The sequence below is a fragment of the Cyprinus carpio genome, chromosome B9 (genome assembly GCF_018340385.1).
Source record: "Cyprinus carpio isolate SPL01 chromosome B9, ASM1834038v1, whole genome shotgun sequence".
NCBI lineage: Eukaryota > Metazoa > Chordata > Actinopteri > Cypriniformes > Cyprinidae > Cyprinus > Cyprinus carpio.
The window spans coordinates 14,389,715-14,413,756 of NC_056605.1; the positions used below are offsets into that span (position 1 = coordinate 14,389,715).

At 36.5% G+C, this 24,042-nt stretch overlaps 1 protein-coding gene and 2 long non-coding RNA genes across 9 annotated transcripts; 1 reads left to right on the plus strand and 2 right to left on the minus strand.

The window, feature by feature from the left end:
• Positions 1-1,678: 1,678 nt before the first annotated feature.
• LOC109082696 (E3 ubiquitin-protein ligase TRIM39-like) lies at positions 1,679-23,734 on the plus strand. 7 transcript variants are annotated; one of them, XR_006155590.1, is made up of 9 exons: positions 15,917-16,105; positions 16,304-16,653; positions 17,078-17,173; positions 17,610-17,837; positions 17,968-18,181; positions 18,262-18,549; positions 18,938-19,029; positions 21,953-22,048; positions 22,159-22,241. XR_006155590.1 is itself a non-coding variant. In XM_042731086.1 (6 exons), the coding sequence occupies exons 1-6, from the start codon at positions 3,666-3,668 to the stop codon at positions 23,364-23,366; spliced, it is 1,173 nt and encodes a 390-aa protein (XP_042587020.1). In that variant the 5' UTR covers positions 1,679-3,665; the 3' UTR covers positions 23,367-23,734. The 7 variants fall into 7 exon arrangements, 3 of the variants coding, with proteins under 3 accessions (XP_042587020.1, XP_042587019.1, XP_042587021.1); XR_006155591.1 differs by having other exon boundaries at positions 18,262-18,533; positions 22,152-22,241; XR_006155589.1 differs by having other exon boundaries at positions 17,968-17,990; positions 18,060-18,181; positions 18,262-19,029; positions 22,152-22,241.
• On the minus strand, positions 9,811-11,084 carry LOC122138467. Its single transcript, XR_006155593.1, has 2 exons — positions 10,683-11,084; positions 9,811-10,122 (listed from the first exon to the last, which is right to left on the minus strand). It is a non-coding gene; the product is annotated as an uncharacterized LOC122138467 (long non-coding RNA).
• On the minus strand, positions 12,815-15,260 carry LOC122138466. The gene is made up of 4 exons (XR_006155592.1): positions 15,115-15,260; positions 13,790-13,856; positions 13,513-13,609; positions 12,815-13,389 (listed from the first exon to the last, which is right to left on the minus strand). It is a non-coding gene; the product is annotated as an uncharacterized LOC122138466 (long non-coding RNA).
• Positions 23,735-24,042: the final 308 nt, after the last annotated feature.

A 24,042-nucleotide genomic window follows, 5' to 3' on the forward strand; every position in this document is an offset into this window, starting at 1 on the left:
GCTGGTCGGTGAAATTTTGTGCACGTGTGTGTGTGTGTGTGTGTGTGTGTGTGTGTGTGGAGTGCACTGGTTTGGGAGGTTTATGGGGACACAAATTTGTATAATGACATGGGTATGACAGAGGTATTACAATGTGAAGGTGGTTTATGAGGACACTGCCTAAGTCCCCAAAATTCAAAAGGTTTAAAAAACATGAATGGTGTTTTTTTGAAAATCTAAAAATGCACAAAGTTTCCTGTAAGAGGTAGGATTAGGTGTAGGGTTGGTGTAGGGTGATACAGTTTGTACAGTATAAAATCCATTACATCTATATCCCCATAAACCACCAATACCAACATGAGTGTGTGTGAAAGTGTGTGTCAGGCCTGATGTGAATTCTTTAACAGTGGGTTGTCTGTAGAAGACACTTAACTGTATTTGAGAAACAAACACAAAGTTTTAGGTTCTAGGTGAGTTGCTAAAACTGAATATTTCAATTATGCTTTTGAACGAATGCTACATACTGGATACTATAGTTTAATGGGTTATAAATATTTTTATGTAATATTCATATGATTTCATATGTTTAATTAATGGAGCTATTTAAATATATGATATATGCAATTTTTTATGTATGGACTTATTTTGTGACATCTAAAAAGATTCTATTTTATGCTTTATAATCCTTTGGATTTGTTGTACAATGGAAATGTGTCTTTGAAAATAGCATGTAGACAGATACCATTAATAAATAGTTTACATAAAAAGACTTTACGTAATTATTGAATATAAATAGACATATGGAAATAATTAAAAATAATACTTAAAATAGTAAAATGGCATCACAATAACTTGATGATAATAACTGCCAATGCAACACTTTACAGTAAAGTTTAATTCAGAGTTAATGTATTGGGTATCATGAACTAACAATGAACAATACTTCTACAGCAAATTATTATCTAGATTAAAGGAATAGTTCACCCAAAAATGAAAATTTACTAAAAATGTTGTCACCCTCAGGCCATCCAAGATGTAGATGAGTTTTTTTCTTCATCAGAAAAGATTTGGAGAAATTTAACATTGCATCACTTGCTCATTAGTGGATCCTCTGCAGTCAATGGGTGCCGTCAGAATGCGAGTCCAAACATTAAAGAATTTTTCTAAAAACATTAGAAACATTCAGATGACTAGTTGATCAATGAACGTCTTGTGAAAAGCTGTATTTGTAAGAAACAAATACATCAAGGAGTTTTAACAACACAATGCAAAAAACACAATTTCACTTGTTAACGGTGCTTGATCTTTATCTGTTTCTCCCCTGATTCAGTCAAGACAAGCTTTTCACTAGAGACAGCAATATTACAGATAGAGAACTTGTATTTTAGCCAGAAGCAAAGGTTTTAAGTAAAAACATCTTGATGGATTTTTTCCTACAAACATGCGGCTTTTCACTTCTTTAGATATTAATTGATGGACTGCAAGTTCCAGATTACTTCTGGGTCATTGTGATGTTTTTATCAGCTGTTTAGACTCTCGTTCTATTGGCACCCATTCACTACGGAGGACCCATTCATGAGCAAGTGACATAATGCTAAATTTCTCCACATCTGTTCCAGTGAAGAAACAAACTCATATCTTTTTTTTTTTATCAAATTTTTAGAGATTTCTTCTTTTTTTTGGGGGGGGGGGGACTATTCCTTTAATGATATTTTATAAAAATTCTATTGTTCACTGTTAATTCATATTGCTTCGTGATATATTAAATGATGTCAATTTATACCTATGTATTTATATACAAACTTGAAATAGTACAAATGTATTAATATAGAGAAATTAACATTAGCTGTTATTTTCTGATATATAATGATTAACTAATGATAACAATGTGATCCTTTTAAAGTAAAGTTTTGCCAGGATTTATATAATTTTGTTGTCCTGTGGAATTTTCCAACATAAACTTTTTTCTTCTTCTTCTTCTTTTTTGCCTTGACTTCTTGTGGATGTAGTCAGTGTTGCTGTGAAAGTTACTGTCTATTATAGTGCAGAGATATTTAAAGCTGGTGACCTTCTTCACATCCTGTGCTGCCAGCTCAAGCGTAACTTTCTAATCATGGCTCCTTCGTCTTGGTGATATTAATGTGTAGGGAGCTGTTATCAAACCTGAAGACACGGCTGTCAACATACTGGAAATAGACTATTTACATCCTTCTAGCAAGCGACCAAAGCTGTATCATCAGCATACTTGAAAGGAGCAGGTCACTTTTGTTACACTGCACTTGACTGCTATATATTAACATGATATAACAGGGGAGAAGCAGCAGTACACATCCCCAAGGAGTGGCAGTCGGATGAGGTGCCGTTCATACGGACTTGCTGAAGCAGCACTTTGATGCAAAGGACTAGCCTGCTGTTCACATTTACATCATGTAGTAGGTACTTTGGGGTTGGACTGTATTAAAGGCAGAAAAGTTAGTTTTGTTCAAATGCTGTTGGACGTTATCCAGCATAGGTTAGCTTGATATGCTAAATGCGTGGTGTCCATAAATTCACCGTTTTCCGATTAAAATACTTTACTGTAGAGGCCCCATTCATTTAAGGAGAACTGATGTAAGACCAATGGGTCAAATAACATTCAAAGATTTTGCACATGGAGTTCTGGGTACAGGGATGTAAGAGATGTCCTTCCAGACCAGGGTTATAATGTTTCTAAAACAGAGTAAACACAGATCCCTGCTGTGCAGCACTGCTTTAAAACCTTCCCCTTCAGTACATCTCGATCCCATAACCTTCAAACCTAAGCTTTTAAAACTACTTTAAACCTCAGGCAAGGTCTGTCAAACCAATATTCAAAGTTTGTCTTGGTGGACTTGATTTTTTCCAGTTTAATAACTTGAATACACATCAGAATGTCAAAGGAAAAATAAACGTTTCCTAAATATTTATTTTATTTTAATTTTTCATTTTTATTCAATGCCACAAGAACCAGGGGTACTCACACTTCTGTTTAGTCACTAAAACAGTGATAAAACAAATGCAAATTGGTTTCTTTTCATTTCCTATTTGGATAAATATTGTGTGAGGCACGTTTTAATATGGATGGATGCACTTTATTGGACTGCTTTCAGACTGCTGAAAAACACCAGCTCATTGCCATTATAAAGCTTAGAAGAGCCAAGACGATTTTTAATATAACTCCAATTGGTCTGAAAGAAGAAAGTCATATACACCTAGGGTGAGTAAAGCATGAGCTAATTTACATTTTTGGGTAAATTAAAGCTTGAAGATTTGAAATTTGAATGCGGTTTAAAACACCCTCTTGAGGACGACATGTAAGATTCGGTGTACAGTATAGGCGGCAATAATACTCACAAAGAAAAACAAAAGAAAAACAAAGAATAGAGACCCGTTTAATCATGGCACAAGAGTCTCAGCCAGATGTACAGACCACAACACCCATTAAAACAGCAGCAAATGTGTGTAGACTCTGTGGTCAGTTTTAATCCATCCAGATGTAATAAATCCAGATGTTTTATGGACATAAGCTTGCGAACAAAGCGGATTATGCAGTCACGTTGGAGGAATTCATTGGCAAACTTCAGGACACGACTCTGGCCGTCTGCGGCTCTTGTAAAACAATGTTAATGAGGTACGATCTCGTGTCCAAAGATGCAGAATGAATTAAAATGCACATTCAGGATATGTGGAAGAAGACCAGAGAGAAACGGTGTGCTACTTCGATTCCCGCACTAGAAGTGATGGACACAGCAGCAAATGATGATGATAAAAACACTGCATCCAGATCCAGCTCTCTACAACAGTTCACTGACAGCGCTGCAGCTAAGGTATCAGAAAATAATGGACCAAAGTCACTGTCAGCATACAGTAGCCTAGCGTTACTTGTATGTGGTCTGGAGGATAGTAAACATTAAACTGTTGACTATGTCTTACCAGAAGCCAAAGTTATGCAGGCAAACATAATTAAATTGTGATCTGTTTTGCTTTGTTCAGAATAAAATACTTGCTTAAATACTACGTGTCAGTTATGTTTTAAATAGTAAATGAACAGCAGGCATTACTCCTGGATGTTTCAGACAGTAGTAGCGTATGCTACGATACTGTGACTAGATTTTTATAATGGGCTGTTAATTTCTTCTAGGAGAAACTCAAAACTGCATCAAAACATTTACAGGAAAAACTAAGAACGTTTGAGGAGTTTCAACAGACTTTGCATAACACAGCAAAACATATGAAGGTCAGAATTAAACTGTGTTACTCGAGTAAAGTGAAAATTTTATATATCTATTCAACATATTTTTCAAATTGGAAGTAGCCATTTCCTGTGAATTATGTTACATTGTACAGGTGCATCTCAATAAATTAGAATGTTGTGGAAAAGTTTATTTCAGTAATTCAACTCAAATTGTGAAAATGCACACAGGCTGAAGTAGTTTAAGACTTTGGTTCTTTTAATTGTGATGATTTTGGCTCACGTTAAACAAAAACCCACCAATTCACTATCTCAACAATTTAGAATACTTCATAAGACCAATAAAAAAAATTTTTAGTGAATTGTTGGCCTTCTGGAAAGTATGTTCATTTACTGTACATGTACTCAATACTTGGTAGGGGCTCCTTTTGCTTTAATTACTGCCTCGGTTCTGCGTGGCATGGAGGTGATCAGTTTGTGGCACTGCTGAGGTGGTATGGAAGCCCAGGTTTCTTTGACAGTGGCCTTCAGCTCATCTGTATTTTTTGGTCTCTTGTTTCTCATTTTCCTCTTGACAATACTCCATAGATTCTCTATTGATGCAGTGACTTTGGTTTTCAAAAAACACAATGGACCAAGACCAGCAGATGACATTGCACCCCAAATCATCACAGACTGTGGAAACTTAACACTTGACTTCAAGCAACTTGGGCTATGAGCTTCTCCACCCTTCCTCCAGACTCTAGGACCTTGGTTTCCAAATGAAATACAAAACTTGCTCTCATCTGAAAAGAGGACTTTGGACCACTGGGTAACAGTACAGTTCTTCGTCTCCTTAGCCCAGGTTCAGGAGTGGCTTAACAAGAGGAATACGAAAACTGTAGCCAAATTCCTTGACACGTCTGTGTGTGGTGGCTCTTGATGCCTTGACCACAGCCTCAGTCCATTCCTTGTGAAGTTCACTAAAATTCTTGAACCGATTTTGCGTGACAATCCTCATAAGGCTGTGGTTCTCTCGATTGGTTGTGCATCTTTTTCTTCCACACTTTTTCCTTCCACTCAACTTTCTGTTAACATGCCTGGATACAGCACTCTGTGAACAGCCAGCTTCTTTGGCAATGAAGGTTTGTGGCTTAGCTTCCTTGTGAAGAGTGTCAATGATTGTCTTTTGGACAACTGTCAGATCAGCAGTCTTTCCCATGATTGTGTAGCCTAGTGAACCAAACTGAGAGACCATTTTGAAGGCTCAGGAAACTTTTGCAGGTGTTTTGAGTTGATTAGCTGATTGGCATGTCACCATATTCCAGTGGTCTCCAACCCTGCTCCTGGAGAGCTACCGTCCTACAGATTTCAGCTCCAACCCCAATCAAACACACCTGAACCAGCTAATCAAGGTGTTCAGGGCTACTTGATAATTACAGACAGGTTTGTTGGAGCAGGGTTGGAACTGAAGTCTGCATGACGGTAGCTCTCCAGGAGCAGGGTTGGAGATCCCTGCCATATTCTAATTTGTTGAGATAGTGAATTGGTGGGTTTTTGTTAAATGTGAGCCAAAATCATCACAATTTAAAGAACCAAAGACTTAAACTACTTCAGTCTGTGTGCATTGAATTTATTTAATACACGAGTTTCACAATTTGAGTTGAATTACTGAAATAAATGAACTTTTCCACGACATTTATTGAGATGCACCTGTTTATTTTTTAAAATGGAGAAATTAATTTGACTCTGCTCAGTAATTTGCAAAAACATAGACTTACAAACCAGCAAAAATGACATGACATTTTGACATTACAAACCTTGAAAAAAATGTGATAAAATTGTGTATCGAAATCCTACATGAATTTTTTTTTTTTTATATTTTAGACATGATGCCGACTCCAAGTTTATTTGCACCTCAAACCAATGTATTTATGATTACGATAATAAATTAATATCATATGAAATAGTTTGCAGTATCAAGCAGCATGATGAACGGTTTCTGAACAGCAAAAATAACTGGAAGTGCTCATTCAAGTTAAAAATGGCTGCAGACACACTTGCATTAAAAATCATGTGGATAGACTGTGGTGTTACCATTATATATTTGTATATATTGTATATATTGTATATATTGTTTCAGGCCCAACACATAGAGAGTCAGAATAAGGAGGAGTTTGAGAAACTTCACCAGTTTCTACGAGTTGAAGAGTCAGATACTAAACTAAGGAAGGAAGAACAGCAGAAGAGTCTGACAGTGAATGAGAATATTGAGAAAATGAACACAGAGATTTCCTCTCTTTCAGACACTACCAGAGCTATAGAGGAGATAAAAGCTGAAGATGCTTTATTCCTACGAGTATGAAGCATGTCCGTTTACGTAACCTTACAGCAGATTCAATATACTGGAGACTAATGCGAAGTTGTTTTTGATTAGAGCTGTGTATTCCCTGGTTTTCAGATGTAATGACTTGTATAAGGTTTCCATTTTGACATATATTTAGACATTAACAGATACTATTTTATCGTGGCTGATTTTGTAGATAGTATTTAAAAATATATATATTTTTATTTTCAACACCAAAGTGAAGATCTAAGTGACTATATACAAGTGTGGCACTTTAGCCTTCTAAACATGTCCTCGTTTTTGTGTGTTCATACTGCAAGTGCCACAGAAGTCATCAATCTCCGTACCATTGCGATGAAGAAAAAAAATTAAAACAAAATCGAAACACCAGAAGAGAAGAGGATGGGCCAGTTTAACTTACTACCAAAGACCATCTCTGCTACTCTCTGATACTGGTTTGTAATATACTGGTTTTGGATGCAGTTCATGAAATAATTACTTTGTGATTGTGTATTTTTTTCTCTTTTTTTCTTTTTAAGTGGAAAAAAAATACATTCAATAAGCATTGAATTTTCTGCCTCCAGTTCCTTATCTTGTTTGTCATTTAAGTTGGCTCACTCTTGATTAAGGTTACATTATTAAATTATGTTCTTGAAACGTCTTACAACAAATTTGTATGTATGATTAGTTTATGGACACTTTTAAAATGATACCGTAAACATTTAGACGATCATTTATGGCTGTATTTAGAACAGAACCATCATTCTACGCTTTGCTGTTGTTTGTTTGGGCGACCTTCCAAGCACCGCCCACTGTGTATTCGATTAACAAGTGACCAACCACAGCTGGTCTTTTTTCTTATCGCGATTCGATGATGTTTCAAACAGTGCCCGCGCCATTTTGGTAGGCAAAGCAGAGCTCAGAGCAAGATTAATACAGTTTAAGATTGTATAGTACAATGGTAATAACTTGTGCTGTGAGTACGGTGTACATTTTAGGACATCCTCAGACCTCAGTCATTAAATGAAAAGGCGTCATGCCTCAGACTAAAAGGCTTCAGTCATTGGACAAAACGGCATCGCGCCTCAGACTGAAAAGCTTCAGGTCTCAGGAAAAAGGACGTCAGGTGTCAGGTCTCATACAATTAGGCATCAGACGAAACGGACTCAGACAAAAAGGCATCAGACGAAACGGACTCAGACAAAAAGGCATCAGACGAAACGGACTCAGACAAAAAGGCATCAGACGAAACGGACTCAAACAAAAAGGCATCAGATGAAACGGACTCAGACAAAAAGGCATCAGACGAAACGGACTCAGGAAAAAGGCATCAGACGAAACGGACTCAGGAAAAAAAGGCATCAGACGAAACGGACTCAGGAAAAAAAGGCATCAGACGAAACGGACTCAGGAAAAAAAAGCATCAGACGAAACGGACTCAGACAAAAAGGCATCAGACGAAACGGACTCAGGAAAAAAAGGCATCAGACGAAACGGACTCAGGTGGAGTATCACGTTGCCCCGCCCCAGGTGACGTAAAACGCACGCGGTTCAGAGGAAGTGGTATAACGGTTGATTGATGGCAAAAGGAGGTAAGCAGCGTCTGATATATTATATTTTAACAGTTTTATTCAAATGTTACACTAATTAAGTTATATACGGAAGAGAACATGCATTTCGAGAGTCTTGTGTGCACGTTTAAAATGTTAGTTAGCTATAGGGAATGTGAAGGTACGTCACGCAGTGTTGCATTATGGGACGTGGGCGCCATGTTTAGAGGCACGATCTCTGTTTACGTTTTCGCCCTTTTCGCCGACCGTTGCTATGACATTTAATTGTGGGTGTGTTTGGCTAAAACGAGGTAAAATTGAAGAAGAACGGAAGAAATGGAGAAGTTGAAAGAAAAAGAGAAGGGACCCTATTGGGAGAAACTAAATGCCACTGCCCTAAAACGTTATTTGGACAAACTGTCCGAGATAAACAACATAGATCCATATGATTTAGCAGCCCAAGACTGGATTACAGATCCAGACGCACTACCTCCGCTCACATATCTGGACATCGTCAATTACCTTGTTTTTGGATTGAGTGCGTACACTTTGCAGGAGTTTAAGAGCTATAAATCCCTTCAAGCCCATGAACAGTTTTGCAGCGGCTGGGTACAAGACCTCCTCATTCACAGGCCGCCTAACTTGGAGATCGCAGTAGTACTGTCGTAGTTGAGATGGTAATTTTTCTTCTGTCGGAGTTTTATGGCGGTTGGCAAACCAGCTAAAAGAAATATGCTATTTACTGACAATGTATTAATACCTACGTATCTTAATGATTCTGTAAAATTGATTATTTCTCTCTTGTATTCTATGCAATGAATAAACACGTTCATAAGATGGCACTTGTGTTTTTGGCCAAGTTATTAAAACAAACAAAATGCTAAATATTCAGCTAAAGTTATGTTATTTTAAAGAGTCATAATCAGTGGGTTTGAGCAGTTGCATTTAAAAAAAAAAAAAAAACAATGTTATAATCGTCAAAATTGTCTAAAAACCCAGTTTTATTTTGCTTGTGGCGGGCAGATTTATTTTTGTAACTCATGTGGTTATGTTGATTAGAAATGAATGAATACATAATTTACAATCAATAATTTACATTACATTATTTTTACATTGAAATACATAATTTACATTTACAAGTTAGTTTGACAGTGTTAGCATGAAAACAAGATAATTTAGGTGGTTCTGCTTTTATTAATCACAAATTAATTAAATTTAATTTGTATTAATCAGATAATTAATTTATCTGTCATTGATTAACATTTCTGTCTTTATGTACAGGTGATGCACTCCCAGCACCTTAGTGAAGTTCCTCTGAAGGCTTGGGTTATAGATTGATGTGTCTTTGCCCATCCCAGTTTATGTGCACTTAAAGGGATAGTTCACTTTAAAATGAAAATTCTGTCATCATTTACTCACCCTCAAGTTATTTTAAACCTGTGTGAATTTCTTTCTTCTGCTGAACACAAAGGAAGATATTTTGAAGAATGTCAGTAACCAAACAGTTAACTGGAACCACGGACTTACATATAATTTTTTTTTCCTACTATGGAAGTCAGTGGTTCCAGTTAACTGTTTGGTTACTGACATTCTTCAAAATATCTTCCTTTGTGTTCAGCAGAAGAAAGAAATTCACACAGGTTTAAAATAACTTGAGGGTGAGTAAATGATGACAGAATTTACATTTTAAAGTGAACTATCCCTTTAAAGGGTCTCTGTGGATACAATCAGTACAGAAACATATAAGTCACTTAATGTATTTATTAAGCAGTTATATAAAAACTTGAGTCACAAACATTTTAAAAAGGAATGTAAAAGATGTACACAATATCAAAGCAAATTGTTCATTGAAAACAAAATAAATAATTGATTTGATTCATGCAATGTGGCCTGGCTTTATCATCTGCTAACATGAACCACAAATTCAACATCATTTATCAACTATCCTACAAGTCATCAAGGAATATACAATACACAACATCTCTTGCTTTGTACAACTTTTACAAAAGTTGGTGCCCAGTCAGGATGAGTGTCCAGCATTTCAAATGATGGTTGTCCTGTAAATACAGAAATTTTGTAGGTTACAGACAATTATGGACATCTTCATATACTTTCAACACACATACATATACATACACACACACATACATACATACATACATATATATATACACACACACACACACATACATATATATATACATATATATATATATTTTTTTATGTATGTATATATGAAAATTGATAACACTGAAACAGCAGAGAAATGATTTTGCATAAAAATTGATAACACTGAAACAGCAGAGAAATGATTTTGATATATATATGGACCAGAAGATAAACAAAAGCTAACACATTAATTTAATGTGATCTTAATAAAACTATTGACAGTGTGTGACTTCTTCTTCATGTATATATATAAGCATATTCATATATAAGCATATATATATATATTCCATTTCTTAGATATTGTTATTGTTGTTGCAAATGGAACATTATCTGTTGATAGCCAAAAATTATGCTTTGCTCTGGAAGTCAACACACATCGACGTTTAAGACAATGAGAGCAAAATGAAAATATTGTATTTAGGTCAAAGTTAGAGACCAGAGGACTCACGTGACTGAAAATGCAGCGAACACACTCTCGCTGATGCAGGGGTGTTTTGAAAAGTAAAATTTTTTCTCCTGATTGCGGCAACCCACGCGATCCGGCGTCTTTTCGTCAGCTCCTGCACCTGCTTCCCTTGTTGTTTTTTCCAGGAAGGAAAGCTGAAAAAACGTATTCCGTTGTTCAGTTTCCTCCCTGAACGATCGTGTGACCTGCTATGATCGAGCAGTACTGACCAACCATATCGACGTTTATTAAAATCTCGACTGAAAATCCAAACACAGCCTCCAACACACGAATTCAAATACAGCGGGATAGGGCGCGGGCGCGATCCTGCAAATATGGCGGAGGACCCATAATGCAACACGGCGTGACGTCACCTTCACATTCCCTATATTGCAACTAGCGAGCTTTTATTTTGGCAAAGTGTAGTAAAATTACCCTTACGAAAAATAACCATGGTTTTACTACCAGAAAAAAAAAAAAAAAAAAAAAAACCTGGATAATATAGTTAAATCATGGTATCCACAGATTAACCATGGTTTTGCTATACTAACCATAGTTTAACCATGGTGTTTGTAGTTAAACTGTGGTTATACAAATGCTAATCATTACACTAAAAAAAAAAACATGTTACTACACTTTTACTATAATAAAACCATGGTCACTTTACGTCAAGGTAAAGCAAATTCTTTCGAGCTATTAGATTGAAATCTTAGTCTAATTATAATATACCTGTATGTGTCTAACACTAGTTGTTGAATTAAATGATTTTGCAAAAACAATGGTTCTGTCTTATAACTAAATATATATTTGTTTGTTTCAGTCAATCAAGTTATCGCTGACATTTTCGGGGTAAGCATGGCTACGGTGAGCAGGACCATTATCACCTGGGCTAATTACCTGGGTTCAGTACCCATTTAGATGTCCGGGCAACAAATAAGCTCCTCCATGCCAGAGAATTACCGTTTGTTCAATCCAAACCTGCATGTCATCCTGGACTGCACAGAAATCCGCTGTGAAAGCCCTACATCACTGATACTCCACTCTGAGATCTTCTCCAGTTACAAGAGCACTACCACATTCAAAGGTCTGGTTGGGGTAGCTCCATGTGGTGCAGTGACTTTTATCTCCCAGCTTTACACCGGTTCAATCTCTGACAAAGAAATCACGAAGAAATCCGTCATTTTGGACCTGCTTGAGCCTTGAGATGTGGTCATGGCAGACAAGGGGTTCACTATTGAAGATATGCTCTCCAGTGTTGGTGCTAGACCGATCATTCCACCCTTCAAATGTGCCAAGCAGTTCAGCAAACAGGACTGTGAAAAAACACAGGCCATTGCACGCCCCAGAATTCTGGTGAAAGGGTGATTAGAAGGTTCCACATCTGGGATTCTGTTGTGCCACTCACCTTGTCAGGAAGTATTAATCAGATCTGGCATAATTGCTGTTTTATGGTTAACTATCAGGGACCAATGTTTCTTGAGCAGTGAATGTATATTAGTATATATTAAATTTTTTAGAATGACTGTGATTATTACAATAGTAGTGTTTTAGTGTTAACTTTTGGTAGTAGTTTTTTTAAAATACTTTTTTTGTTACTTTTTCAGTTAGTTGCAGTACATACCTTTAATACTACTTGTGTACTACTTTCCTACTAAATGTGTTTTTACTTATTTATTTTTAGTTTAGTTTTTACTTTTTATTGTAAAGAAAATTTTATCTTATGTATATTGAAATTATTTATATAAAATTTCCCCGAAAATAATTTGACAGACACAATGAAATAGTTGACAATGAAAAGTATTTTTATAATAAAAAAATGAAAAAAAAAGTCCATTCTGGTGTTTATTGTTATTTCACACAATGTATCAAATGAAAAAATATACAACTATGTGTATGCATAACATATACATTACAGAAGATCTAATACAAAACAATGTATTCACCTTGGCATGTACTATATATTTAATGTTATAATTTGTGATGTATCTAATATGTTACAAAAGATCTACTACAAAATATGCTACATACTACTCAACTACATAAAATATATACTTATTATTAATGTAAAAATAAATCTTAAGTTTATACTATAATATGAACAGAATCTGCCCATTCATACCACTGAAAGATACAAATTCCATGAAAACGTTATAATAGTACATGTGTAGTTTGTCTTTCATTGATGCTATGAAGGCATCATGTCGCCAGATCCTCTTTATTGTGAAATCTGATTTTGTGTCGCTCACAAAGTCACACCAATGTAGACCAGTAACTGCAAGCTGATGTTGTTCCTGCCAGTAGTACTTATGGGTCACTTTAAGTTTGGCTAGTCCTCTTTGAATTTTCATAAATGGAACCTGAGCAGTGCATTTTGACTGTAGTCTTTTGGCCTCTTCATTCTGGCAAGCTGAACTATGGGTAACCTTTATAGACTCCAGATGAAGTTCTTGATGGTGTGTGGGCACAAATTTAAAATTACAGCCAAACTGATAACCAAGCACAGGTAGTGGGGGAAAATTAACATCAGGAACACCTGCAGCTATAGGGAGACATTGGTATGAAAGTGGATTGCCATGAGGTACAGGACTGAATTGTGAGGGGACCAACTCTACTTTTGACATGCCATCAAGTATGTGTGCCAGCAAAGGCTTGGGATTAATCTGACTTAGTTTTGCACCAGAAGCCAAGACATCAGCATCTGGAAGGGGACCTAAAGAAATGAACACAAATTATCAGTCATGAAGACATTAAGCTGTAGCTGTGCGCGCACACACATACAAACAGAAACAAACACACACACACACACACACACACAAACAGAGTTGTGAATTACCTGTGTAAGCCTTGTGTAGGGTAGACTTGATTCCAGTATTCCCAACTGATTTTGGTTTCAGGACAAGAAGTTCACTCACTGCCTCTGGATGTACTCCCTTAATATAAAACAAATACAGTAATAGTTAAAAATTGTTTACTGATCGTGGGTGATTTTCATTTATTTGGTACTTAATCTGCACTCTTGTTCATTATTAGTCTATGATGTTTTAATGTTTACATATACTTTCTTTGAGTTAATAGTGTTCTTACCAAATGCAGAAAAGAAAAATACTTACCTGTGCTCTTGGACGATGCCATCTCTGTGGCTCACTTGATTTTATTAATCTTCTCAGACGCCTTTCACTGCAAGATAAAAGCATAAAATGCTTTAAAAAATATATATTTTTTTCATTTGTATAAGGCTATATTGTATATTTAACATCAGTGAAGCAGTACATTATCGATTAAACTTAACGGTAACACTTTCTATGAAGCCCGTATTTGAAACACATTATAAGAGTATTCTTATGGCATTATAATGAATGCATAATGTATTATAAAAAATCTATGCATTATAATATGTTGTATCATCTAATGAGTAATCATAACAACAGTTTTAATGTGTTATAATATTTACTTATTTAAGGTTATAGCATTTAAGATTATGATTTATAATACACAATGAATATAATGCATCCACTTAACTTACGATGGATTATGTTTCCCATAGATATAATATAAGTCTCATATCTTGGCATTGTTGACTTGTTACTTTACTTAAAGCAGACAAATACCACTTATAAATAACAACAACAATAATAATGAAAATAAAAATAATATTTTTCCTTAAACTGCCATAAGATCAGATATCTGATCAGATGAATGTGTAATATGGCACATTTGATTTTAACTATATTTACTGTAAGATAGTAAGATACTGTACAGATCTTAAATAAATAATGTCAAGATATTAGACTTATAATCTGTTATGATTTTTGTTGATTTAGCATGGTGTTTATTGCGTGTTATACATAATCATACTCATAAAAGTTATATCCACAAATAAGTACGTTTTATAATGTATTATAATTGTTGTTATGATTATTTATGAGATGAAACAACATAAAGGGTTTATATACATACATATATATATATATATATATATATATATATATATATATATATATATATATATATATATATATATATATATATATATATATATGTATGTATATAATGCATTGTGATTTTATTATAGTAAAGGTGTAGTAACGTTTTTTTTAGTGTAATGATTACCATTTGTATAACCACAGTTTAACTACAAACACCATGGTTAAACTATGGTTAGTATAGCAAAACCATGGTTAATCTGTGGATACCATGATTTAACTATATCATCCAGGGTTTTTTTTTTTCTGGTAGTAAATCCATGGTTATTTTTTGTAAGGGTAATTTTACTACACTTTGCCAAAATAAAAGCTTGCTAGTTGCAATATGGCTAACTAACATTTTAAACGTGCACACAAGACTCTCGAAATGCATGTTCTCTTCCGTATATAACTTAATTAGTGTAACATTTGAATAAAAACTGTTAAAATATAATATATCAGACGCTGCTTACCTCCTTTTGCCATCAATCAACCGTTATATACCACTTCCTCTGAACCGCGTGCGTTTTACGTCACCTGGGGCGGGGCAACGTGATACTCCACCTGAGTCCGTTTCGTCTGATGCCTTTTTTTCCTGAGTCCGTTTCGTCTGATGCCTTTTTTTGTGGCAACGCGATACTCCAGATGCCTTTTTGTCTGAGTCCGTTTCATCTGATGCCTTTTTTTCCTGAGTCCGTTTCGTCTGATGCCTTTTTGTCTGAGTCCGTTTCGTCTGATGCCTTTTTGTCTGAGTCCGTTTCGTCTGATGCCTTTTTGTCTGAGTCCGTTTCGTCTGATGCCTTTTTGTCTGAGTCCGTTTCGTCTGATGCCTTTTTGTCTGAGTCCGTTTCGTCTGATGCTTTTTTTTCCTGAGTCCGTTTCGTCTGATGCCTTTTTGTCTGAGTCCGTTTCGTCTGATGCCTTTTTGTCTGAGTCCGTTTCGTCTGATGCCTTTTTGTCTGAGTCCGTTTCGTCTGATGCCTTTTTGTCTGAGTCCGTTTCGTCTGATGCCTTTTTTTTCCCGAGTCCGTTTCGTCTGATGCCTTTTTGTCTGAGTCCGTTTCGTCTGATGCCTTTTTGTCTGAGTCCGTTTCGTCTGTTGCCTAATTGTATGAGACCTGACACCTGACGTCATTTTTCCTGAGACCTTAGCTTTTCAGTCTGAGGCGCGATGCCGTTTTGTCCAATGACTGAAGCCTTTTAGTCTGAGGCATGAAGCCTTTTCATTTAATGACTGAGGTCTGAGGATGTCCTAAAATGTACACCGTATGTGAGGGGTTGTCGTAGCCGCTCGTCAAATGGTGTCAAAGTGGGCTTTTTTAGAATACCGCGGGTGAGAACTCGCGAAGGAGAGGAAACTAGGGCACTTTATGAAAGAAGACGGGCTACATGGCTAGCCAGAATAAACAGGAGTAACGTGAAGATCTCCGACGGCTGCAGAGTGTTCGGATCACTTCGTCCAAGGTAAACAAACACAGCACGTGGAACGCAGTTTTTCTAATGCTTGAGTAAAAATAATTTATATTTAAGTTTATGTCAGCTGCAGATCCTTAGCATGCTTTCTTGCTGTCACACCTTCAACAAAATGCTTGGATAGTCTAGCCCATTTTTTATTACGAAATATATGTAAGGATTGTCACGGTCTACGTATTAAATTTTTAGGTAGACCAAGTTACCTTCATGATGAAACAAATCCTGACTGGGCACCGTCACTTAAGTTGGAGGTAAAGGACGCTCACAGCCAATCAAACTTAAGCAGATATCAGAGAGACAAAAAAAGACCAGCTTTAGGAAATAGGAGAAAATATGAAAAACTTGCAGTAGACACCCTTCTTGAGGCAGCTGCAGTGAAACAAGGCACTGAACAGCCATGTATTAGCACAGAGGAGCGTGGGATGAAGGCAAGAGCTACATATGATTCAGTGTCCTGCAAAAGTGAATCCCAGACAGCAGCACGTGATGGCAGCACTGATTCTGCGTCATTAATATCCACAGACAGCACTGAAACTAAGGTGAGTTCATTCAGTATCCGATCTGGTCACGAGGTATCTAGTGTTTATATTAAAGGCACAATATGTAAGATTTTTTTTATTAAAATATCCAAAAACCACTAAAACAGTGTTATATATTTTGCTGACTTGTGTACTTAGATTATCCGACATGTGTCGAAGAATGTTTAAATCCAGAGAAATAAGCAATTTTAACTAGTGACATGTCTGCAGCGAGCCCTACTTGTGTGATTGTGTTGCCTGCTGATGACGTCATCGATTTCAGGTTTTGTTTTGTAAGAAAACATGAAACACCAAAGACGCTTTAATATGTTGTGTGTGTTTTAATAGACAGGTGACGACCGCACAGAGTAGCATTATAACAGATCTTTCAAATGTGTCTAGTATGATTTACATATTGTGCCTTTAAGCTCAGTTTTTCTTTTAGGAGAGTCTCAAAACTCAACTAAAAGCCGTGCGGGAGAAGTTGAGAATCTTACAGGAGTTTCAACAAACTTTGCATCAAACTGCAGAACACATTAAGGTCAGAATTTAATCATGTGGTTTTAGGCCTTACAATATTATTACATTGAAAATATATATTGACATATCGACCTTATTTTATTTATTTATTTATTTTTAAGGCAGAAGTAAACTATTTCCTGTGAATGTGTGAAACATCAGATTCATTAGCCACTATGGGTAAAATAACTAGAAGGATAACAAAATGCAGTACCTGGTAAAACTATTTGATCAGTGCGTTTATGATTATTATAATAAATTAAAAATAATATAAAAATAAATGGCATTTAAAACATCAAGCAAAGTAACAGACTGTATTTGTACAGCTAAAATAACTGAAAGTGACTGACGCGGGAAGCTTTGCACAGTTTAATTAAAAATGACCGTGGACAAACTTTTATGTGAAATAGATCATAGTTTACCCATTTTGTCTTTCTTGGAAACGTCTTTGATTCCAGATTCAAGCTAAATGCACAGAGAAGCAGATTAAGGAGAATTTTGTCAAACTTTACCAGTTGTTATCTAATGAAGAGGCAGCGAGGATAAAAGCACTGAGAGAGGAAGAAGAGCAAAAGAACCAGATTCTGAGGAGGAAGATTGAGAAGATGAGAAAAGAGATGTCATCTCTTTCTGCCACAGTCGCAGCTGTAGAGGAGGAGATGAAAGCTGAAGATGCTTTGCTCCGAGTATGAAGCATGTGTTTTTATAGAAATTACAGCATCTTCATAATAATGGAGATTAATGCAAATATGTCATTTTCAAAATTCTAATTTAGTTTCACTGCATAACCTGCATTTCTTTCCCCCTTTTTTACAGAACTATGATGCCACTTTGAAAAGGTTTGTATCATTTCTCTGTTGTTCTGAACTCAAACCCACAGCATCACTGACTACTGAGTGTTTTTCCAGAGTTTCTCAGTGTAAAGCGCCGGATCCAGAGGACATTTCTGGAGTCCTGATCAATGTGCCAAAACACCTGAGCAACCTGAAGTTCACTGTGTTACAGAAGATGCTGAAAACTGTTGATTACAGTGAGTAAAGAACACAGTGAATTCCTCTCCATCGTAAGAGTCATTTGTTTTATTTCATGTTTATGTGTCTCTCTCTTCAGCTCCTGTGACCTTTGATCCCAACACTGCTCACTGTAATCTCATCCTGTCTGAGGATCTGACCAGTGTGAGATACAGCGATGAGGAACAGACTCTTCCTGAGAATCCAGAGCGATTCGACATGTTTGCGTGTGTTCTGGGCTCACAGGGCTTTGACTCTGGCTCTCGCTGCTGGGACGTTGAGGTCGGAGACAGTACAGGCTGGTTCCTCGGGGTGATGACCGAATCTGCTCAGAGGAGAAATAAAATATTCTCAAGGAGTGGAATCTGGCTGGTGGGTCATCTCTGTGGTGAATATAAAGCACATGAGCCACCACAATCACCAGCTCTCCTCCCAGTGAAAGAGAAACTGCAGAGGGTCAGAGTTCAGCTGGACTGGGACAGTGGAAAGCTGTCGTTCTCTGACCCTCTTACTGACACTCACATACACTCTTTTACACACACGTTCACTGAAAGATTATTTCCATTCTTCGGTGTCGGCTGTGACATTTCTCCTCTTCTCATCTTACCTTTAAAAATGACTGTAATAGAGTCCAATTAATGGTGAAATTGTTTGTGTCTATAAACATTATGAATTAATGTACATTTGTACATTAGATCATAGATTTGTTTTGGTTGCATTTTTTGCAGTTATTCCCTAATTTTGACTTGTTTTATTAAAACCTTTCTATCATTCAGGTGGGAAAGATGTGAGAATGGACTGCATGTGCAGTGAATACAAGCAGCATTCATTTCAATATTCATCTTCTTGCTGAGAAAAACATGTACCGGTATGTATATAGTTTCATATTAACATCCTAAGATTAATATCCACATTATCACTATAGCATGGCATTAACATTAATATTTTACGTAATCCACATAAACTAGTCAGAGTTTTAAGAGAGTGTAATTTTTAAATGCCTAAAAATATGAAAAACATTTTTAAAATAAACTATTAATTTTTTTTTTATTTCAAATAGTTTCCAAAGCAACATTTCTAATAACTAAAACTGAACTGTATGTGTGTATATAGATATATTTAAAACAAATGTACTACACATATGTAGTACATACTACAAATGATGGGGAAAAAAAATTATGAAATGAAAACGGAATATATAAATATAAAGAAAAAATATTAATCAAACTAATAGTATCTGAAATTATATATATATATATATATATATATATATATAAACTTCAATTCTTATAGCAATTTCAGTAAGCATTTCGAGTGCGAAAGGATATACAGGTGCATCTCAATAAATTAGAATGTCGTGGAAAAGTTCATTTATTTCAGTAATTCAACTCAAATTGTGAAACTCGTGTATTAAATAAATTCAGTTTATACAGACTGAAGTAGTTTAAGTCTTTGGTTCTTTTAATTGTGATGATTTTGGCTCACATTTAACACAAACCCACCATTTCACTTTCTCAACAAATTAGAATATGGTGACATGCCAATCAGCTAATCAACTCAAAACACCTGTAAAAGTTTCCTGAGCCTTCAAAATGGTCTCTCAGTTTGGTTCACTAGGCTACACAATCATGGGGAAGACTGCTGATCTGACAGTTGTCCAGAAGACAATCATTGACACCCTTCACAAGGAGGGTAAGCCACAAATATTCATTGCCAAAGAAGCTGGCTGTTCACAGAGTGCTGTATCCAGGCATGTTAACAGAAAGTTGAGTGGAAGGAAAAAGTGTGGAAGAAAAAGATGCACAACCAACCGAGAGAACTTATGCCTTATGAGGATTGTCAAGCAAAATCGATTCAAGAATTTGAGTGAACTTCATAAGGAATGGACTGAGGCTGTGGTCAAGGCATCAAGAGCCACCACACACAGACGTGTCAAGGAATTTGGCTACAGTTGTCGTATTCCTCTTGTTAAGCCACTCCTGAACCACAGACAATGTCAGAGGCGTCTTACCTGGGCTAAGGAGAAGAAGAACTGGACTGTTACCCCAGTGGTCCAAAGTCCTCTTTTCAGATGAGAGCAAGTTTTGTGTTTCATTTGGAAACCAAGGTCCTAGAGTCTGGAGGAAGGGTGGAGAAGCTCATAGCCCAAGATGCTTGAAGTCCAGTGTTAAGTTTCCACAGTCTGTGATGATTTGGGGTGCAATGTCATCTGCTGGTGTTGGTTCATTGTGTTTTTTTTAAACTAAAGTCACTGCATCCGTTTACCAAGAAATTTTGGAGCACTTCATGCTTCCTTCTGCTGACCAGCTTTTTGAAGATGCTGATTTCATTTTCCAGCAGGATTTGGCATCTGCCAACACTGCCAAAAGCACCAAAAGTTGGTTAAATGGCCATGGTGTTGGTGTGCTTGACTGGCCAGCAAACTCACCAGACCTGAACCCCAGAGAGAATCTATGGAGTATTGTCAAGAAGAAAATGAGAAACAAGAGACCAAAAATACAGATGACCTGAAGGCCACTGTCAAAGAAACCTGGTCTTCCACACCACCTCAGCAGTGCCACAAACTGATCACCTCCATGCCACGCCGAACTGAGGCAGTAATTAAAGCAAAAGGAGCCTCTACCAAGTATTGAGTACATGCATAGTAAATGAATATACTTTCCAGAAGGCCAAAAATTGAGTATATATGTTTTTTTGTTTTTTTTTGTTGTTACGAAGTATTCTTTTTTGTTGAGATCGTGAATTGGTGGGTTTTTGTTAAATGTGAGCCAAAATCATCACAATTAAAAGAACCAAAGACTTAAACTACTTAAGTCTGTGTGCATTGAATTTATTTAATACACGAGTTTCACAATTTGAGTTGAATCACTGAAATAAATGAACTTTTCCACGACATTCTAATTTGAGATGCACCTGTATATATATTTTCGCTGAGGGACAGAAAAGCATCGCATGCGCTCTGTTCTCATACTGGACAAGAACCGCCCACTTAGACCGGAAGAAGTCACGTGACTGACATGTAATGTGACCAATCACAGGTCGCTGTTGAAACTACAGTTCGTTTTAAGGGGCGGGTAATCTGAAATCGATGATGATAATAATGGCACAGGAGTCTCCGCAAAACGCTGTACAGACCAAACCGAAGAAAGTGGGAAATGACTGTTTGCTCTGTGGTAGGGAATTCTATCCATCCAAATGTAACAAGCACCGACTGTTTCACGGACACAAGTCTGAAAACAAAGCGGATTATGCGGTCGTGTTGGAGGAATTTGTTGGCAAACTTCAGGACACGACTCTGGCCGTCTGCGGCACATGCAGAACTCTGTTGCTGAGGTACGATCGCGTGTCCAAAGACGCAGAGCGAATAAAAAGGCTTATTAAAGACACATGGAGGAAGATGAGAGAGAAACGATGCGCGGAGTCAACACCTTCACTGGAGGTGAAGAAGAGACGACGAGAAGTGATGGACACAGCAGCAAATGATGAAGATAAAAACACTTCATCCAGCTCACTACAGTTCACTGACAGCGCTGCAGCTAAGGCCAGTCAGCTCTTTATTTGAGATCCAGTTCAGCGTTTAGACGGAATCCTTTATTTAAACGGTTGAGCAGAATGTAATGCACCTTAGTAACCAGGTGGAAGAAATGTTCAGTAAGAAAGCGTGATGGAATACACACTAAATGTACTATAAATGTATTAAAACATGCAAAAAATGTATGTTTAATTTATTAGATGTACAGGAGCTGGTAACAGGTAATTTTATTTTAACCCATCCTGTTGATTTATTCTAGGAGAAACTGAAAACTGCATTGAAACCATTGCAGGTGAAGTTGAGAATATTTCAGGAGTTTCAAAAGACTTCGCTTCAGACCGGAGAACATATTAAGGTAAGGATTTATTAAAGTTTAAAACCAGTGCAGCACTCTTGCATTGTAGAATATGTGTGAATACTGTATTTTTATGTGTATATAGAATATAGACATACATTAGTTTTCAGTTTCAGGCTCAATACACAGAGGGGCGGATCAAGGAGGAGTTTGTGAAGCTTCGCCGGAGTTTGTGTAATGAAGAAGCAGCCAGGAAAAAAGCACTGAGAGAGGAAGAAGAGCAAAAGAGCCAGATTCTGAGGAGGAAGATTGAGAAGATGAGCACAGAGATGTCATCTCTTTCCGCCACAGTCGCAGCTGTAGAGGAGGAGATGAAAGCTGAAGATGCTTTTTTCCTACAGGTATGAAGAACTTGTTTTGCTTTAATATATAGAAATTACACCATTTTAATTTTAATAGAGTTGAATGCAAATGTATTATTTTCAAGAATTCTAATTTAGTCTTGTTGCATAACTTACATTTCCTTTCTTTTTTTTTTACAGAACTATGATGCCATTTTGAAAAGGTTTGTATAGTTTCTCTGTTGTTCTGAACTCAAACCCACAGCATCACTGACTACTGAGTGTTTTTCCAGAGTTTCTCAGTGTAAAGCGCCGGATCCAGAGGACATTTCTGGAGTTCTAATCAATGTGCCAAAACACCTGAGCAACCTGAAGTTCACTGTGTTACAGAAGATGCTGAAAACCGTTGATTACAGTGAGTAAAGAACACAGTGAATTCCTCTCCATCGTAAGAGTCATTTGATTTATTTCATGTTTATGTGTCTCTCTCTTCAGCTCCTGTGGCCTTTGATCCCAACACTGCTCACTGTAATCTCATCCTGTCTGAGGATCTGACCAGTGTGAGATACAGCGATGAGGAACAGACTCTTCCTGAGAATCCAGAGCGATTCGACATGTTTGCGTGTGTTCTGGGCTCACAGGGCTTTGACTCTGGCTCTCGCTGCTGGGACGTTGAGGTCGGAGACAGTACAGGCTGGTTCATCGGGGTGATGACCGAATCTGCTCAGAGGAGAAATAAAATATTCTCAAGGAGTGGAATCTGGCTGGTGGGTCATTTCTGTGGTGAATATAAAGCACATGAGCCACCACAATCACCAGCTCTCCTCCCAGTGAAAGAGAAACTGCAGAGGGTCAGAGTTCAGCTGGACTGGGACAGTGGAAAGCTGTCGTTCTCTGACCCTCTTACTGACACTCACATACACTCTTTTACACACACGTTCACTGAAAGATTATTTCCATTCTTCGGTGTTGGCTGTGACATTTCTCCTCTTCTCATCTTACCTGAAAATTCCTCTGTAAAAAAAGATTCGCTGTAGATCAAGTTGTTAATCTTGACTTAAAAGTTGTCTTCATTTAAAAATCTTTGACAGCTGATGTTTAGACATATAATAAATAAAGAAATAAAACATGCTAAATAAAAATTATTGACAACATAATGTTGAGTCTATTAATAGGCATTTACATATTTAAAGGAATAAATACCCAAAAATGTAAAAAGTCATAATTTTCTCAACCTCAAATTGTTCAAAACCTGTAAGAATTTCTTTCTTCTGCTGAACACACAAGAAAATATTTTGAATCATACATTGTGTATAAACTATATGTCCCGTTCAGGTTAGGCGATTCAAATTTTACCTCTGATTAGATTATGACAACAGTTTGATCAGTGATTGAATTCTATTTACACTTTTTTTATTCGATTGCTCTCACGACAGTGTTGTTATTGGCAGCTAAAACTAATAAACCCTTAATTACCACTTTTGGTTATTAAGCTGAAATACAATAAACATTTATATGTAAACTTTAAAAAAAAAAAGAAAATTTGAAATGTTGCCTTGGCAGATAATTAAAATATGTTCTTAAAATAAAATATGTACTTAAATTTCTAAAACAAACAAAAATAAAGCTATTTAGAAATGTTTAAAACTAATCATTATAACAAGTTCATAAAATTAAAATGAAAACTGAACATGCAAAAGCTTATTTAAAAGA

Coding starts and splice junctions, on each gene's coding strand:
- LOC109082696 (XM_042731085.1), top strand. CDS start 21,250: ATGATGATAATAATGGCACAGGAGTCTCCGCAAAACGCTGTACAGACC. Junction 22,390..22,530: donor AAGATGCTTTTTTCCTACAG/GTATGAAGAACT, acceptor TTTTTTTTACAG/AACTATGATGCCATTTTGAA. Junction 22,745..22,824: donor GCTGAAAACCGTTGATTACA/GTGAGTAAAGAA, acceptor CTCTCTCTTCAG/CTCCTGTGGCCTTTGATCCC.